The sequence below is a fragment of the Natator depressus genome, chromosome 25, assembly GCF_965152275.1.
Source record: "Natator depressus isolate rNatDep1 chromosome 25, rNatDep2.hap1, whole genome shotgun sequence".
Classification (NCBI taxonomy): Eukaryota; Metazoa; Chordata; order Testudines; family Cheloniidae; genus Natator; species Natator depressus.
Window position 1 is genome coordinate 756,717 of NC_134258.1, and position 16,257 is coordinate 772,973.

General features: G+C 39.9%; 1 protein-coding gene across 1 annotated transcript in view; it reads right to left on the minus strand.

The window, feature by feature from the left end:
- Positions 1–5,539: 5,539 nt before the first annotated feature.
- The window catches only part of LMNB2 (lamin B2), an 89,407-nt gene continuing 78,689 nt past the window's right edge, over positions 5,540–16,257 (minus strand). Inside the window, exons 6-12 of the mRNA XM_074939422.1 lie at positions 15,206–15,331; positions 14,273–14,493; positions 13,508–13,805; positions 12,841–12,948; positions 11,976–12,095; positions 10,114–10,212; positions 5,540–6,010 (exon numbers count right to left, since the gene is read on the minus strand). Of these exons, the coding sequence (XP_074795523.1) occupies positions 5,969–6,010; positions 10,114–10,212; positions 11,976–12,095; positions 12,841–12,948; positions 13,508–13,805; positions 14,273–14,493; positions 15,206–15,331 (1,014 nt within the window). The 3' untranslated portion in view covers positions 5,540–5,968. The remainder of the gene's footprint in view (positions 6,011–10,113; positions 10,213–11,975; positions 12,096–12,840; positions 12,949–13,507; positions 13,806–14,272; positions 14,494–15,205; positions 15,332–16,257) is intronic.

The following is a 16,257-nucleotide window of genomic DNA, read 5'->3' on the forward strand; positions in this document are numbered from 1 at the left end:
GTACAGCAATACTGATCAAAGACCTACAAATCATTTCTAACTCTTTTATGCTTCCAGGGGCAAATCCAGAGTCCTGTACCAGCCCAGGTAGCCAGACTGGGTACTAGGCATGTGCAGGGAGAGAGGAATCATGGCTGTTCCATTGCCTGGGCAGAGCTGTCATTTCCCAGAGGCTATTGCAGCACAATATCTGAAGTGTGACCTGAAGCAGATTGTCAGGAAGGAGAGGGACAGGAGGATCTGTGCAGCCATGCCTCTCCCGCTGCATGTTGTCACACCAGGAGCTAAGATTCCTCTATGGCCATGCCATGCAGGAGGGGGCTGGATTTGCTCTCCTCCCCCGCTGCAAGTACCTTCACAATATGCAAACCTGGGAGAGGGGGCATTTATAGCATGCTTTTTACACAGCTCTTCGGTGCTGTTCCCTTTGCTATTAGTGAACAACGGCTTGCCTGCATGGGAAAACTGACCAGCTATAACTATTCCGGTGTAACTCCCTTAAGTAGACACTCTATTTAGAATAAAATGACTTGAATTCCAGAATAGAATTTCCAGAACAAAGCCCTGGCTGGGATTATTTAGTTGGGGATTGGTCCTGCTTTGAGCAGGGGGTTGGACTCGATGACCTCCTGAGGTCCCTTCCAACCCCGATATTCTATGATTCTATGAATAGAATGTCCACACCAATGAGTTATATTTGCAAAGCTAGAGCAAAATAATTATTTTGTGATAATTAGACTGGCCAATTCTCCCTCACAGGCCAACTCTGCCTTCTTCAGGAAACCTGCATTTGTAATATTAGTCTATTGCTATGGAAATTCTGATGAACTTCCACATACAACATGAATGGCTCACCTGCAGGATCTAACAGAAAAAGATGACCAGGTAGGGAGAAGCTACACTTGGTCTGAACACAAAGCTTTAACTAACTACTGGGACTGGCCAAAAAAAAGTAGAAAAATAAATACCCCAAAAAACCCCACAAAACCCAACAGTGCTGCTTTAGATCTGGTATAGCAGAAAATGCTCCCAGTTTGAAGTGCCTACTTTAATCTGATGGAAGAATCAGATTGAATGTTCAGCAAGTCAAACATAAATGGGAAAGGTGGTGTTTTCAGAATAGACACATTAATGCAAACAAGAAGGAGAATACAGTAGTTTTACACTGTGTCTTGCACTTTACAATCAGGAATTGCTTCTTACATTTTAAGTAGCCTTCTGAAAAATGCAGCGGTAACAATCACCAAAGCAAAGATGCTTTTAGGAGGTTAGTCTTATACTGTCCCACATCACCATCCCTAAGCACATATGTTACATGAACATGGCATGGCAAAGAAGCAATTTACATCCAGAAATCACTGTTGCAGCCTTTTTTGCCCTTCTTAATGGTGTAAGCTTGTGTGTCAGTTTCAGGCAGGATTATTACAGTTAACAAAGGCCATAAAACATCAAGCTCTTCAACCTTGCATGTGCAGAACTCAAAATAAGTTAATCTGTACCAGCACTAAGAAAAGGAGTACTTGTGGCACCTTAAAGACTAACCAATTTATTTGAGCATACGCTTTCGTGAGCTTATGCTCAAATAAATGCATCGGATGAAGTGAGCTGTAGCTCACGAAAGCTTATGCTCAAATAAATTGGGTAGTCGCTAAGATGCCACAAGTACTCCTTTTCTTTTTGTGAATACAGACTAACACGGCTGCTACTCTGAAACCTGTACCAGCACTGACATTTGAACAAGCTTCTAGGAAGTTTCATAGGAAACAAATCCAAACTCAGGGCCCAATTCTGTGGACACTTACTAGGGGATGTGGTGCTCACTACCTTGGCCAGTCCCACTGACTTCCGTGAGCCAGTTCAGGGTAAAGGGCACTGCAGTCAGTAGTAAAGGTCTGCAAGCATCAGACTCTAAAGGAAGGCATAGTCTCATATTCAGTAGGTGTTGCAAAAACTATGGCTCAGATCACATGAGGTCTTTTCTGATACAAGCTGCCCTTCTAGCCCAGACTTTACAAGGAAATTCACTAAATGAAGCCAACTGATTCTTCAATGAACTACATATTATTCTATATAGTTTAAAATATTAAAAGAATAAGTCTACCACAAAGCAGAATGAGCACTCTGAATACTGGCCAACATAAAAAAATAGAGAGAGAGAAAGAGCTTAAAAAAAAACAAACAAAAAAACAACCAAGTATCTTCTATATAAGGTAAATCATGAAAACAGAGTTGGAAAGGGAAACAGAGTCCAGTGGTTAGAAGGTATATTGCAAAAACAGTTTCACTCTGATTGCATTCATTTGCATAACAATAATTTAGAAAAGGTAATTGGTAGTGGTATGGTTGAGAAACACAATTTCAGCTATATATATTTTACAGCGATAGGTATGATTTACTACATATTCAACCACCTACTCAGCAGAGTGGGAATATAAGAAAAATGACCAAATACAAGGACAAAGAGAAACATTATTCCAAAAATCCATTTCTTTTTACTGCTTTTTCACAATGAACTGTTGATAATGGACTAAAATATAATTCTAAATACTTTTACTTGTATTTAATTGTGATAATTAAATCACCTTACTGAGGTGAACATTTTGTGAGCACCTGCAGAAAATTAGCACCTCTGACATTTTTTAAATGAGAAAAAGTTCATAACCTTTTTTAAAATCAGTTTCTTTCCCACCCTGCTTGCATTGCAACAAAGCCATCAATTAAAGCCACTAACCTGGCCTTCTAAGTTATATCTGTCAGTCTAAATATTGTTCAGAGAACATAATGTCCAAAAGCCACCGAAAACATCCAAACCTTCTAGCTTGTGTGATGAATCTAAACTACTTGAATAACAAGATCAGAGTTCAAGAGCGCATGTAATACAAGAGTTCTATGCTGGCATCAAATAGGATCCAAATGACCAACTATTGGGAAAAAATGTCTGCTTACATTGCAGTCAATAGAGTCTTTGGAGCAGTCAATTATACTTCATAGTGTATAGAGGTTCGCTACCACTTGAATCCTAATGCTTCTGGTAGTCAAAAGTTACCTCTGGTAAAAACACAGGAGAGGAAACCTGAGCTTAGAGAGACGTTACCAGATAAAATATTTTTTTTTTTAGTAATGTCTTACTTCTGTTGTAATATGTATTATACTTACATTATTTGTGTTTGTTTACTTAAAGCATTTCAGTCAGGCTGTTTGCAGCAGAAGGTTGTCCAATGCAAGAAACTGCTTACCCCCAAACCAAAAACTTCTCACTTTTGTTTTTGTTAATGCAAGTGTCATGAAAACACTTCTAAGACATTTTGCAAATACTTTGTTGCCTAAACTATTTGACAATGTCTCTTTACATACAACAGAACTATTAATAAACTGAATGTAGCAGTGATTTTTTTTACGATTGCTTTTTAACCATCAAATATTTATCATAGCCAAAAATAAAATATTTTAACATCTAAAATGTGAAATATTAAAACCAAAAGTTCTGTTTAATGCCAAATACTTCAGATCCATTAGATCATGATTCATATCATCTTAGCTACTGTACATCACAATTTCAGCCTTGCAGCCTTATTTATTAGGGTCTCAATCATGACTGAAAGTCCCAATAAATAAAACTGAAAAATTTCAGCTTTGGTCCCGCCTTACATTCAGACTATGCCTGCCCTAGAATAACTGGAACCCATCATTCTCCAGCAGTGTTAACAATGACCGAGTGATAATGCAGACAGGGTGCAGATGTTTTTACTACCACGTTATCTAATCCTACTTGGAACAGGCTTAAATGCCACGGTATTCTTGCCTCCTCTTTCTACATTGCAGCTTCTTTCATTGCTTCCACTAGTGGAGAAGCATCTGTGGTAAATTCTGGGTTATAGTTTTCCGAGTGTATACAAGACTCGGTATATCAAAAGGATATTACCATTTTCTTACGACTCCAGTATTGTGGGAAGCACTCCGAAAGCCCTGTACAGGTTCACACTGCCTTAAATCTGTTCTTTAAAAACCAGTTTGAGGTTAAAGAATGACATATTTACTAGGGCTTTCAAGCGATTAAAAAAATTAGTTGTGGTTAATCGCATGGTTTAACAATAATAGAATACCATTTATTTAAATATTTTTGGATGTTTTCTACATTTTCAAATATATTGATTTCAATTACAACACAGAATACAAAGTGTACACTCTTCATTTTATATTTATTTTTATTACAAATATTTGCACTGTAAAAAACAAAAGAAATAGTATTTTTCAATTCACCTAATACAAGTACTGTAGTGCAATCTCTATCATGAAAGTTGAGCTTACAAATGCAAAATTACGTACAAAAAATAACGGCATTCAAAAATAAAACAATGTAAAACGAGCCTACAAGTCCACTCAGTCCTACTTCAGCCAATTGCTCAGACAAACAAGTTTGATTACAATTTGCAGGAGATAATGCTGCCCGCTTCTTGTTTACAATGTCACCTGAAAGTGAGAACAGGCGTTCACATGCCACTGTAAAGTATTTACGTGCCAAATGCACTAAAGATTCATATGTCCTTTCATGCTTTAACCACCATTCCAGAGGACAAGCTTCCATGCTGACGACGGGTTCTGCTCGATAATGATCCAAAGCAGAGCAGACCAACGCAAGTTCATTTTCAGCATCTCAGTCAAATGCCACCAGCAGAAGGTGGATTTTCTTTTTTGGTGGTTCAGGTTCTGTAGTTTCTGCATCAGAGAGTGTTGCTCTTTTAAGACTTCTGAAAGCATGCTCCACACCTCATCCCTCTCAGATTCTGGATGGCATTTCAGATTCTTAAACCTTGGACTCTAGTGCTGTAGCTATTTTTAGAAATCTCACATTGGTACCTTCTTTGTGTTTTGTCAAATCTGCTGTGAAAAAGTGTTCTTAAAACAACATGTACTGGGTCATCATCCAAGACGGCTATAACATGAAATATATGGCAGAACGCGGGGAAAACAGAGCAAGAGACTTACAATTCTCCCCCAAGGAGTTCAGTCACAAATTTAATTAATGTATTATTTGTTTAACAAGCATTATCAGCATGGAAGCACGTCTTCTGGAATGGTAGCCGAAGCATGAAGGGGCAAACAAATGTTTAGCATATCTGGCATGTAAATACCTTGCAATGCCCACTACAAAAGTGTCATGCGAATGTCTGTTCTCACTTTCGGGTGACACTACAAAGAAGCAGGCAGCAATATCTCCCACAAATGTAAACAAACTTGTTTGTCTTAGCGATTGGCTGAACAAGAAGTAGGACTGAGTGGACTTGTAGGCTCTAAAGTTTTAGATTTTTGAGTGCAGTTTTGTAACCAAAAAAATCTGCACTTGTAAGTTACACTTTCACAACAAAGAGATTGCACTACAGTACTTGTATGAGGTGAAATGAAAAATACTATTGCTTTTGTTCATTTTTACAGTGCAAATATTTGTAATCAACAATAATATAAAGTGAGCACTGTATATTTTGTATTCTGTGTTGTTATAGAAATCAATATATTTGAAAATGCATAAAAAACATCCAAAAATATTTCATAAATTACAGTCTGTACTCTTTTGTTTAACAGTGCGATTAATCGCGATTAATTTTTTTTAGTTAATCGCATGAGTTAACTGTGATTAATCGACAGCCCTAATATTTACCCTACACTCAAGGAGTCCTGTCCCATTTTAGCTTGAAATTCATTCTACTGCAGGTTTGAATATATGACAAAAGTTTTAATGGTGGGGAAATAATCCAATATTCCAATAGTGGGTAGGGGGGAGGATAAAGAAATCTATTTAAAAATCTTGGCAGTTTTGCTTGATTAAAATTTTCTATAAAAATGTACCAAGGAGTAAACTTTTAAAGAAATCAGATGATACATATAAAAATAGTTTTCAGTGGCTCTGAAGGAAAAAAATAGCAAAAATAAAAGGAAAGAAAGGAAAAAATAGCAAATAATAATGTTTTTTTCACATCACTGAACATCCTCTAGACGTTGTCCTGGGATCCCCCTAGGAGAACAAAGAAATTAGTTAGTGCACAGTAGAATGATAGCAGGCCACGAGCACCTCATGTCCTGTCTTGACTAGTACAAAAGATAACTCAAGTTAGCTAACATGACTTGAAACACCATTTGGCACCTAGTGCAGACAGTTTAACACCTTTACAAACTTGTTAGTTGGTCATGTTGTAACCTAGGCTCAGGTATCATACTGGTTTAAAAAGCATCTTTCTCCTAATCCAGATAGACCCCCAGTGGGGGCTATCACTAAACATGTTGGGAGTATGGCAAGAAGCAGTGCTGGCAAAGTTCCCTGCTATTAACCCACACTGGCAGAGAGGAGGGAAGAAGTATGATATTGAGCCATCTTTAGAACTGTATTATCCTTCCCCTAAATGCAGTCTAATAATGCACAAACACACCAATGAAGCTCGACCAGATATCTGGCACAGAGCTGTATCCTGGCACCATGCTTCTATGAATACAAAACACACAACACCGTACATTTGTTTTCAGATTCTTCCACACTCTGAATTCAATCTCCTTGAAACCAAGAAGTGTCCAGAAGTTGATTTTAAAATTGCATTGGCCCAGCCTGCTGAGTTCATTGTGAAAGAGGCTACTAATGGCCACTGATCAAATCTGAATATATGGCAACATTTCACAGTAGTTTGAAAGTGCCCTCTAGTATAACATGCACAACATTTTTCTCTTCTGTCAGCCCCATTAGCTGCTGGCCATTCATTCTCCCATGCTCATTCTAAAGCATTGGAATTTTAAGGTGATATTAACAAGGTCAGCCAGGTTTATGTAACGCGTAACATTTGTATCCTGCAGGAAAACACACCAGCAAAGCCAAGCTGCCATAGTGGGAACAGGACTGTCCATTTCCCTGTAATTAACTGCCATGTTTCTCAGAATATCTTCCATCTCTTTAGAGCAAGGATGCTACAGACATTAGTGCTACCCCTGCTAGTAGGGAAGGCAGCACACGCTGGTGGGAATCACTGATCACACAATTTCCCAGCTCTTATTTCATCCAGCTGCCGAAGAGCAGCAATAGGAATCTACAGGGCAATAAAGATGTTTCTTTGTTCTATGGAGTATACGCTATCACCAACCCTCACGGCCAGGGTGGATTTGATTAGGTTTTAGTCAGGAGGAGGGGATGGAAGAGGATAAAGTATGGGCCAGATCAGACAAGAAATATTCACATAAAGAAGCTGACACTTCAGAAAAGGGCAGACAAATAAGCAGTGACAAGTGTTTAAAGTGCTTGTACACAAATACTAGAAGTCTAAATAATAAGATGGGTGAACTAGAGTGCCTCATGTTAAAGGAGGATATTGATATAATAGACATCACAGAAACCTGGTGGAGTGAGGACAATCAATGCGACACAATATATATCGGAAGGACAGAACAGAAAGGAGCATAAACACAGCCAAATTAAATGTAAAAATTTAATAAGAAAAGCCAAAGAGGAGTTTGAAGAACAGCTAGCCAAAAACTCAAAAGGTAATACAAAATGTTTTTTAAGTACATCAGAAGCAGGAAGCCTGCTAAACAACCAGTGGGGCCCCTCGACGATCGAGATACAAAAGGAGCACTTAAAGACGATAAAGTCATTGTGGAGATCTAAATGAATTCTTTGCTTCAGTCTTCACAGCTGAGGATGTTAGGGAGATTCCCAAACCTGAGCCGTCCTTTGTAGGTGACAAATCTGAGGAATTGTCACAAGAGGAAGTTTTGGAATTAATTGAGAAACTTAATGGTAACATGTCACCGGGACCAGATGGCATTCACCCAAGAGTTCTGAAAGAACTCAAATGTGAAATTGCGGAACTATTAACTGTGGTTTGTAACCTGTCCTTTAAATCAGCTTCTATACCCAATGACTGGAAGATAGCTAATGTAACGCCAATATTTAAGAAGGGCTCTAGAGGTGATCCTGACAATTACAGTCTAATGTCAATACCGGGCAAATTAGTAGAAACAATAGTAAAGAATAAAATTGTCAGACACATAGAAGAGCATAAATTGTTGCGCAAAAGTCAACATGGTTTCTGTAAAGGGAGATCATGTCTTACTAATCTATTAGAGTTCTTTGAGGGGGTCAACAAACATGTGGACAAGGGGGATCCAGTGGACATAGTGTACTTTGATTTCCAGAAAGCCTTTGACAAGGTCCCTCACCGATGGCTCTTACGTAAATTAAGTTGTCAAGGGATAAGAGGGAAGATCCTTTCATGGATTGAGAACTGGTTAAAAGACAGGGATCAAAGGGTCAGTCCTAGGACCAATCCTATTCAACTTATTCATAAGTGATCTGGAGAAAGGGGTAAACAGTGAGGTGGCAAAGTTTGCAGACGATATTAAACTGCTCAAGATAGTTGAGACCAAAGCAGACTGTGAAGAACTTCAAAAAGATCTCACAAAATTAAGTGATTGGGCAACAAAATGGCAAATGAAATTTAATGTGGATAAATGTAAAGTAATGCACATTGGAAAAAATAACCCCAACTACATATATACACAATATGATGCGGGCTAATTTAGCTACAACTAATCAGGAGATAGTTCTCTGAAGACGTCCATGCAGTGTGCAGCGGCAGTCAAAAAACCAAACGGGATGTTAAGAATCATTAAAAAAGGGATAGAGAATAAGACGGAGAAGATCTTATTGCCCTTATATAAATCCATGGTACGCCCACATCTTGAATACTACATACAGATGTGGTCCCCTCATTTCAAAAAAGATATACTGGCATTAGAAAAGGTTCAGAAAAGGGCAACTAAAGTGATTAGGGGTTTGGAACGGGTCCCATATGAGGGGAGATTAAAGAGGCTAGGACTTTTCAGCTTGGAAAAGAGGAGACCAAGGGGGGATATGATAGAGGTATATAAAATCACGAGTGGTATGGAGAAAGTGAATAAGGAAAAGTTATTTACTTGTTCCCATAATGTAAGAACTAGGGGCCACCAAATGAAATTAATGGGTAGCAGGTTTAAAACAAATAAAAAAGTTCTTCACTCAGCGCAGTCAACCTGTGGAACTCCTTGCCTGAGGAGGTTGTGAAGGCCACGACCATAACAGGGTTTAAAAGAGAACTGGATAAATTCATGGAGGTTAAGTCCATTAATGGCTATTAGCCAGGATGGGTAAGGAATGGTGTCCCTAGCCTCTGTCTGTCAGAGGGTGGAGATGGATGGCCGGAGAGAGATCACTAGATCATTGCCTGTTAGGTTCACTACCTGTGGGGCACCTGGCATTGGCCACTGTCAGTAGACAGGATACGGGGCTGGATGGACCTTTGGTCTGACCCAGTATAGCCATTCTTATGTTCTTATGATTTAAATCAAATTGATATAAATGTTACCTCTGGAGACACAAATCCACAGTTTGAGAACTGCAAAACTAAGCATCTCTGATGGTATCTTCTAGACTGAGCACTGAGTCCCATTGGGTAGATAGAAAGAAGTCTGTGGAACCTCATAAGATTGGGACCCTAATCCATGAACTATTGGAACTCATTTACAAAACTTTTCTTAAACATTACATGAATATATTGTCTCATACTATAGAATTAGAATTTATAATCCCTATTCCATAATGAAATATCTTTGAGCTATAATGTATCTTAATTAAAACTATCTTTAGATTGGTTTTTTACTCAAAAAGCATTTTATCAAAAATATCCGATTTAAATAAAAAATCCATTTTTTTTTAAAATCATTGATTTTTATCACTCTGCTCACAGCCTCTCTCAGAAACACTCTGCTGTTGCAAATCCATTAGCACCAGGATTATGTCCCAAAGTCTATGGCACCCTGACCTGCCAGCAGTCACTGCCTACAGTGCATCTCATGGGGCCCAACAGGATACATCAGTTCCTGAAGTTAAGAGCTCAGGAGCAGGGATTGCAGAATGCTCTCTTGGACACATCATTTACAGGAACCTATTCCAAAAGCTGGGATCAGAAGGGTCACAGCTCGCAAAAGCTGTTGGAAGACGCACCATTCCATGCTTGAATCTAACCCAATTCACCAGGCACAAGTGAGGAGAAGTGGGAGGATAGCTTGAGTTTAAACAAATGGTTCACATCATATTACCTGCTGGTGAAAGAGATCCTCTTCTCCAAACTCTGCTTCATCATCCTCCTCGTTCTCCCGCACCACAACTGATTTTGTGATGCTTCTTACTGCAACTTCCTAGACAAGGGGACAGACAGGTGTTTGCTTTGCCATTAACTCTTCCCCTCTCACCCAAACTTTGGGGAATTCAAAGCAGTTGGCCGCATATTTGAACCATCACCCTGGTTTGGGGTTTTTATGAAACCAAATCCTAGCCAATAAAGTTCTGCAAACTACAGGCCCTCCCTTATTTCTGCTCATCTTTAACTGTAGTGATGTAATTTTTGTTTTCAATCATCCTTATCTTTAGCTATTTTCTCTTATTCCAAGAAGTTTGAGAGGGAGCAGGTAAGATGCCTTTCTACCTCTCATGTGGGGTTTACTCTTTTTGAACAACCTACTAATGGGCCTAACTGGGAACTGTGTCATAAAAGACTGCGGAATGTGCTAACATCTAATTTATTTCTCTGATCTATTACATAGCTAAACTGAACACCGAGAAACCCCTATCTAATTTCCACTCATATTCTATGTCAGTTGCATGTACCAATTATTTGGAATTATTGCCTTCACTAAACTACTACCAGGATTATTTTAAAACTCAGGAACCCTTCCTAATGTATTGTAGCAAAGATTAGGAATAAGAAGCTGTTGGTCCTCTCAGCAGTTGCACATTGGAATTGTATGTTGGGGGTACACCTGAATATCTGGGGAAATCTTCCTAGATACAGACATTTCCAAGTGGAGGGACTGACAAATTTCAGGTTGTGGAGAGAGGTTATTTTATTTTTGAGGATCCTTCAGCTACTAACTGAATAAATGTGTCCCATTTGAATACTGAGCCAGTTCCCTTCCCTGTGTATATCAGTGACCTCTTTTCCTACCTCTGTGTCCTGTGCTGCTGTTCCTGCAGTACCTTCACAGAACTGTCAGCAAGAAAGGCATGAAAACTGATACAATGCTGGTCAGTTTTATTTTGCTGTGGCTACTGGACAGCTGAAGCAATGCATGTTTACCAATAGCAGCAAAAGCATGATCCTCCCTTGCAAGATTCTTCTGCAGGGACAGTTTTCAAAAACAGTTGTGGGATGATGCAGGACAATGAAGAATACTCAGGAACCTGTGCCCAGTGGAAACTCCTGAAATGGTTGCAGCACTGAAGAAATCTCTATTTTTTTGCATTATTATTATTTACATGCTATGATTTACATGCTATTTATTATTATTTACATGCTAAGTATCATCAGTTGAAATAATGAGCAGTGCACATTTGCTTTCTCTACTGGAAATATATACTCAAATCCTCTCTCTCCAGAACAGTTCACTAAAAAGATCAACTAAAGTGATCAGTATGTTGAATGGCATGTTTCCTAAAACTACAGATGAGCTCATAGATGTTTATCCTTTAAACAAAAAAGAAAGGAGTACTTGTGGCACTTAGAGACTAACAAATTTATTTGAGCATAAGCTTTCGTGAGCTACAGCCGAAGTGAGCGGTAGCTCACGAAAGCGTATGCTCAAATAAATTTGTTAGTCTCTAAGGTGCCACAAGTACTCCTTTTCTTTCTGTGTATATAAAATCTCTCCACTGTATTTTCCACTGCATACATCTGATGAAGTGAGCTGTAGCTCACAAAAGCTTATGCTCAAAATAAATTTGTTCGTCTCGAATGTGCCACAAGTACTCCTTTTCTTTCTGCGGATACAGACTAACACAGCTGCTACTCTGAAACCTATCCTTTAAATGTTACAGACAAATGAAACTGCGATTTTGTCAAAAATGCATAGACGGGTTTGGGAGGTAATGCAGCCCACATCTTTTTCCAGGAGACAAAGCTTACCTCTCCATCAGAGTTCACCAAATATGTGCGGATGTCTCCTCCAGTGCCCCAGCTGCTCTGATTCTTCCACACAAGGACAGAAGGGGGGCTATGAGTCACACCTGCATCTGCAGCCCAGATCTAAGAAAGAGAAATTCTATAAGCAAATGTTTGTACCCTTTTTATTTTTATATATTTAAAAAACCCTATATTTTTCCTTTTCTCATTACCCTTTTCTTGCCACCCCACTTGCTTCTTCTCATTTCCCAGTGACAGCGAAGTAGATGAAACTAGAGCTATACTATTTGCAGGAAAATGTTTTTTTCCCCTACACAATGTTAAGAGGCTGTAAGTTAACAGCAACCACAGTTACAGAGAAGAGAAAATAAATGGAGTTAATAGTTCAGTTGTCATTTCTTTTCTACATACAGCAATTAGCCCTCCTGGACTCAGTGCATTTACTATCATGATAGAGCCCAGAGACAAAATACAGCTGCATGCACATCCCGTTAACCTTTTAAGAGGCTATAAGTTCCCACTTGCTATGGCAAATATTTAAGCAATAATACAAGGAAAGCAGCTCCTTTCCTATGGAGGGACTTTTAATGCAGACTGCAGACAAAAGATCTAATTTAGTAACGATCATTTGGTGAACACAAAAATGCATATAAAATACCAGATACCAGGCCTAACCCTACAGTTCTTAATCCATTGAGCTAGTACTGCAGAAATTCAATTCCCATATGGTATTCTTTAGGAGCCTGATCTTACGCCAAACAAGTGAGCTCAATGGGAGCAGGGACAAGCCCTATATCAAGCCCAGTTAAACACTCACATTCATACCAGGTGCCACAGCAGCAACAAAAGTGTCTCTTCAGTGACTTACTGTAACAGTTTGCCCAGCCCTGAGGACATACTTTGGAGTAAATTTATAAGCAATTTCTTCTGCATCTCCAATTTGTCTCTTCAGTCTCCAGTTACCCAGAGACTGGTCCTAATGGAAAGATATAAAAGTTTATTTAGGAACAGATATCTAGAGCCAGACAGATGGCATCTCTAATGCCTTTGTATTTATTAAAATGCTACAGATACAGAGTCACTAGCTTTTCCCACGGCTTGTTATTGGGTCACATGCACCGTAGATTCTGGGAGTATTTTTTTTTTAATCCAGTGAATAGTTTAGATTGCAAGCTTCTTATTTAAGGCCCAATCCTGCAAAAACACAAGTAACTTCACTCATCCACTAATCCCATGAGAGTCAATGAGACTCTCAAATGAGTAAACTTACCTAGAGGCATGTTTGCAAGATCAGGCTACTAAATGGTAAGCTTCTTGGAACACTAACTAACTATCTCCCTCTTCTGTGTCTTGTATAGCGCTGACACAATACTATCAGCATTTAAGTACCACTCTGTCACTTCGAAGGAGCAGTGCCCAAGGGAGACTGGCCATCATCTCTCTCCGGGGGAGCAGTATGTTTGGGTTACAAAAGGCCATGTCACATCTGGGTGCTAGCTCACTGCAGCCTTTCTAAAGGTTCTGCCGATACTCACCTTCTCAGAGTTGTTCTTAAGTTGAACATATTTTCCCTCCAGGTCTGTCTCTTCTATGCTGATGCCTCCTGTGGCTGAGGCTTGCTGGGACATTTGGAAACTACTACTGCTACCACTGGTGCTACCACTACTACTCCCAGTGCCAATTCCACTTGTACCACCGCCTGAAAGTTCCTCTGCTTCAACCCGTTTTCTCTTGCCTCGGGAAGAGCGAACCACCGAAGTGCTGGTGCTACTGCTGCTGGAGGTAGCCTTGGAGACTGTAACACGGGAGGACGGGCTTGGAGAGAGCTTCAACCTTAACGCAACCAAACAGACATTTTAACCAGATGAAGAAGGCTGAAGTTAAATTCTCAGGACTAGTCCAGGGGATTATTTGAGAGAATTAATCTATACAATAACATGCCACAGTACACCAATACCCTAGGCTTTTACATGAACTGCTTTAAGGCATGACGACAGAAGCAGGAGAAACACAGAGCCCTGCAACCTTTGGCAGGTAAGTACAAAAGGAGGTGAATGTCAAGCACATGTTCATCCACAGTATTTCTAAACATTTGACTAGGAAGGTGTTCAGATGAGAGCTGCTGCAACTGCCTCACTTTATGAGCATTATATGTATAGTGGCCCCAGGTTCCAAGAGGCCAGCGTGGCCCTCAATTAGGCAAAGTTTGGGCACTGCTGTTCAAATAGGACAAAACAATGTCAAAGCTGGGAAAAATTCCCACCAGTGCAGAGTGTGAAGCATGTGAAACCTATACCTACCTCTTTTCCTCACCCTCCAGAAGTTTTCGGTAAGCACTGATCTCCATGTCCAGCGCTAATTTGACATCAAGCAGTTCCTGGTATTCTGCAAGCTGCTGCTGCATCTGGTCCCTCATTTCCATCATTTCCCTCTCCTTGGCATCTAGCATCTTCCTGAACTTGTCCTGCTCACCAGCCATCATATCCTCCAGTTCCCGAATGCGATCTTCTGCAACACTAGCCTATGGTCACAGTAAAACAAGAAATCAACTTGGCATGTGTATGGAGACAGAGGAGGATACGTGATTTCCCTATGACAGGTATTGCAAATGGGGAAACAAAACCAGGCAGCTAGACTCAGGAATTAAATTACAGCCATGCATTTCCAGAGGCAGAACAGACATATGGGTCCCCATCTAGCCCAGCCCACAGGGAAAGGGCAGTGTATTATTCACTCTAGCTTTAAATGGCATAAGCAACAGGGCTTTAGGGAACTCTTGGCAGGGTATGCTCCTGCAACTTAGATATTCACTAGGCCCCTTGTCTACTGAAATCCAGACTAGTTAATCTTTCGGGAAACCCCTTTCATCCCCTGAAATGTAGGAAAAAAGTTGAGTTTTGAGATGGAATATATGCAACAGGGGTTACTGTACCAGGAACAGTTGGTAGGATTGGGGCTATAATGGCAGTTTAATAATTAGTGTAAAATGGGATACAGGTCACATGGTCTGATAAGTAACTTTAGAATAATATTTTCAGTGCAAATACAATTACAAGTTTAAAATTCACCTTCCCCAAAAATATGTATAAAATGTACTGTTTTCTACAAACATACCTGCTAGTCAACTCATTCTCCAGAGCATTCATGGAGCGTGAACAAAGGGAAAGGAATTAAAGTTTTATTTGACCAACCGTTCACAGAGTTTTAGATGTACGGAAATGTAGTCCCTTCACCTGTTTTTGCAAGCCAGAAAGCTGGTAGCTGAGAGACTCTATCCTCATGCGAGCTTCCTTCAGCTCCTCCCGGGCAGCGCTGGCAGCTTTGTCATTTTGGTCAGAGGACAGTTTGGCATTCTCCAACTGGAAGAGAGTTTGGCACAGGATACTCACGTTAGACCAGGCTTCACAGGCTTGAGGTTGCATTGGCTAAACCTGCTTGTGCTACTAGAACAGAAAGTCCATCATCTTTTCCATTTTACACACACACAATTTTAATATGACTGCAAAACTGGCTAAGAAATACAGTCTGTATCTAGAAACAACAGTTTAATAGAGAATTTCATATAAGTCAAATTTAAAATTAACTGCTTTCATTAACTTTCTGCAAAGTTAAATGTCAGCTGTACAACCACGTTATAGCCATTCCATTAATAAGAAATGGTTACTCACCTATTTTTCTGTAGCTGTCGTTCTTCAAGATGTGTTGCACATCTCCATTCCACTGCAGGTGTGTGCACACCCACTGCACAGCTGTCAGAAATTTTTCCCATGGCAGTCCCTGTTGGGGCGACTTGAATGCCCTCTGCTGCCTTGCACTACTGCATGCAGGTATACAAGGTGGAACTGCCCTGACCCCCCTCAGTCTCTTCTTACCAGAACAATTCCAATAGAGAGAAGGAGTAAACAGAGTGGAAACAGAAATGTGCAACACATCGTGAAGTTACCAAAAAAACCAGTACCAGTTTCTACTTCGAGTGACTGCACATGTCCATTCCGCTGTAGGTGACTCACAAGCAGTTCGAACTGGAGGTGGTTTCAGTGTTTACTTTAATAGGGATTTGATTACTCATCCAAATCTGGCATTGTCTCTGGATTGCTGAGAGGTAGCAAAGTGAGAGGCAAATGTACGGAATGATGACGAGGTTGCTGCCTTACAAATGTCCAAGATGGGCACGTGAGCCAGAAAAACCGCAAAAGCTGTCTGAGACCTTGCTGAACAGGCTGACGCTCTACTCAGGGGCGTCACATTATCAAATTGATAGCATAACCGAATATAACTGGATATC